General features: G+C 42.6%; 1 protein-coding gene across 1 annotated transcript; it reads left to right on the forward strand.

The window, feature by feature from the left end:
- The first annotated feature begins 366 nt into the window (after positions 1 to 366).
- On the forward strand, positions 367 to 2,190 carry LOC133865490 (UPF0481 protein At3g47200-like). The gene has a single exon (XM_062301913.1). It carries the CDS (start codon positions 493 to 495, stop codon positions 1,936 to 1,938), a length of 1,446 nt encoding a protein of 481 aa, XP_062157897.1. The 5' UTR covers positions 367 to 492; the 3' UTR covers positions 1,939 to 2,190.
- Positions 2,191 to 2,544: the final 354 nt, after the last annotated feature.

The following is a 2,544-nucleotide window of genomic DNA, read 5'->3' on the forward strand; positions in this document are numbered from 1 at the left end:
GCTTTTAATAAATGAGATTATTGCTATTTAATATCCAATTTCTTTAATTACTAATATTGCGCAAGGCATTGTTAATTAATATTCACTTAATTTCCAACAGAGAATATATGCAACATTGTATGCATTATAAATTAAAGATGTTGGAACGTCTTTCTCTTCAACTACAAAGTACTGCTGTACGTTCATTAACAAATTAATACAAGATCGATGTCGATTATTTAATTGATTAAGTACCTTCCTTACTATTAGACTAATTTTGTCGCTCACGTACTTCAATTTATTTAGAGACTATCAACTTGACTGGAGGAACAATATTAATTACTTGTTATAGCTTCGAGATTTCTTTGACTACTGTATATATATAGCATTGAGTTTCGATCTTTAGCAAATTGGGAATTTGAAGCCAATGAAGCACCGTACGCGCGTACGTAAGTCCTTCAGCTTCAACAATTCGATCACACCCATAGCCTAAAACGTACACCAAAATCCAGTATGGAAATCGAGAATATCGACGATGTCACGGCCGTCTCCACCGAGGGAAGCAATTCTGTGGCAGTAGAAATTAATGAAGCAGATCTTGAAGCGATTCGAGAAGCCCAAATTGAAATGGATATAGGGATGTATTCACAAGACGCCTTAAAGATGCGAGAAGAAGTCACCCGTGAAAGGACTCGCTGCATCTATAGAGTCCTCCCGAAGCAAAAGGAGATCAACGGCAACTTGTACAAGCCAAGAGCCTTCTCCATCGGGCCTTACCACTACGGTGACAGTGACCTTGATCAGGCCAACGAAGACTACAAGTGGCGCTGCTTCGGCACCTTGCTCGACAAGACCCAATCCAATGGCGTACCCTATAGGAGATACTTGACAGAAATAGCCCAACTTGACAACAGAATCAGAGCTTGTTATTCTGAAAACATCGATCTCGCTGAATTCCACCAAATGATTATTCGTGATGGTTGTTTTATAATAGAGTTGTTTCGCGCGTTTGGCCGTCAGAAACTCCGTGAGGGCCGGCCCGTGCCCGAGGGCCAGCCCGAGCCCGAGGAATTTCTGATCACCACCACGGAAAGGATAGTACCGTATCTTCACATAGACTTTCTCCTGCTTGAGAATCAGCTCCCTTTCTTCGTTCTGGAAACGTTATTTAACATTTCCACGATGCCTGCAGACCCCCTTCTGTCCTTGAAAGAGCTTGCTTTGCAATTCTTTCAAAAGCCAATGGGAATAACTGACAAATTCTTCCAGACGTCCATCCAGAGGTCCGCCAATCTCGAGCCCATGCATTTGCTGGACTTGGTTCGGTCTAGCTTAATCCCACCCCATCCAGTGCCACAAAATAGTGTGCACTACGCAAAGGCCCAAAAGTTTCCCAGCGTCTTGAAGCTCCGTAGTGCGGGGATTGAGATCAGGATGGGCGAGGCAGCTAGTTTCTTGGAGGTGAAGGTGGAGAACCGTGTGATTGAGATGCCCGGCATAGCCATGGACGACTTCATGAGATATTTCTTGTTCAACTGCGTGGCATACGAGCAGTGCCACAAGAGGACAACGAAGCACATGAGCGTTTACGCCACTTTCCTGCACTGCCTTGTGAACACAGAAAGTGACTTTGATTACCTATACGAGCGCAAGGTGTTTGAACTTGGGGCTGACGCAGAGCTTACGGGCTTCATCAACAAGTTGGGCAAGGACTTGGTTTTTGATATTCATTCTTGTTATTTGTCCAAGGCGTTCAATGATGTGAACGAGTTTTATCGGAAGAGGTACTATTGGAAGTGGGCGACCTTCAAGCGTGAATATTATAACAAGCCTTGGTTGTTCATTTCGGCATTTCTTGCCTTTGTGCTCCTAGTGCTTACTATAACGCAGACCGCCTTCGCCATCCTCACATATTTTAAAAAACATTATCCCCCTCCGCCTTCCTCCTCCATACCATAATAACACTAGTCTTTTGTAACGATTATTAGAGGATTGTGGATTTTAGGTGTACGTGTGAAGCTCTTGTAGTTTTCTTTGTCACTGTTAATCGATTTACTGGCTGTCGTCGTGGGAGTTAATTTTATTTATAGTTTTCCTTTGTTTTGATTTAGTAGTTTTGTTTGTCTGGCTGAAGACGTAAAACTTAGCGCTCATGGGAGGCAACCTATCTTGTAACATTTTTCTTTCTCTGTTTCTGGTTTCAGATTAGAATTCCTCTCTAGGCTCGAGCCCACTTTCAGCTGAGCTCGAGTGACATCTTCCAGGACAGTGTATTTGGTTTTTCAGGGACAAGTGTTCTTACATTCAAGTTTAGGGGTATGCTATGAGTCATGCCTCCTCATTCAATGTTTGTGGGTATCATTTCTGGCAAACCCTTACGAGACTTTACTCGTCCTCTAGGGAGTCCTAGGGGTTTAAAAGGCTTGTTGCATACGCTAAATGCAATCGTCTCTCCCACGAAAGCGAATTTATGTTTCTTGCTTTGATTTTATTTTTCATTTTGTTTTGCTCGAGGACTAGCAAAATGTAAGTTTGGAAGTATTTGATGAGTGTCAAATATTATAT

The sequence above is a fragment of the Alnus glutinosa genome, chromosome 4, assembly GCF_958979055.1.
Source record: "Alnus glutinosa chromosome 4, dhAlnGlut1.1, whole genome shotgun sequence".
NCBI classification, from domain to species: Eukaryota; Viridiplantae; Streptophyta; class Magnoliopsida; order Fagales; family Betulaceae; genus Alnus; species Alnus glutinosa.

Bases quoted from the DNA above. Each gene is read 5' to 3' on its own strand.
- LOC133865490 (XM_062301913.1), top strand. From the start codon at position 493: ATGGAAATCGAGAATATCGACGATGTCACGGCCGTCTCCACCGAGGGA.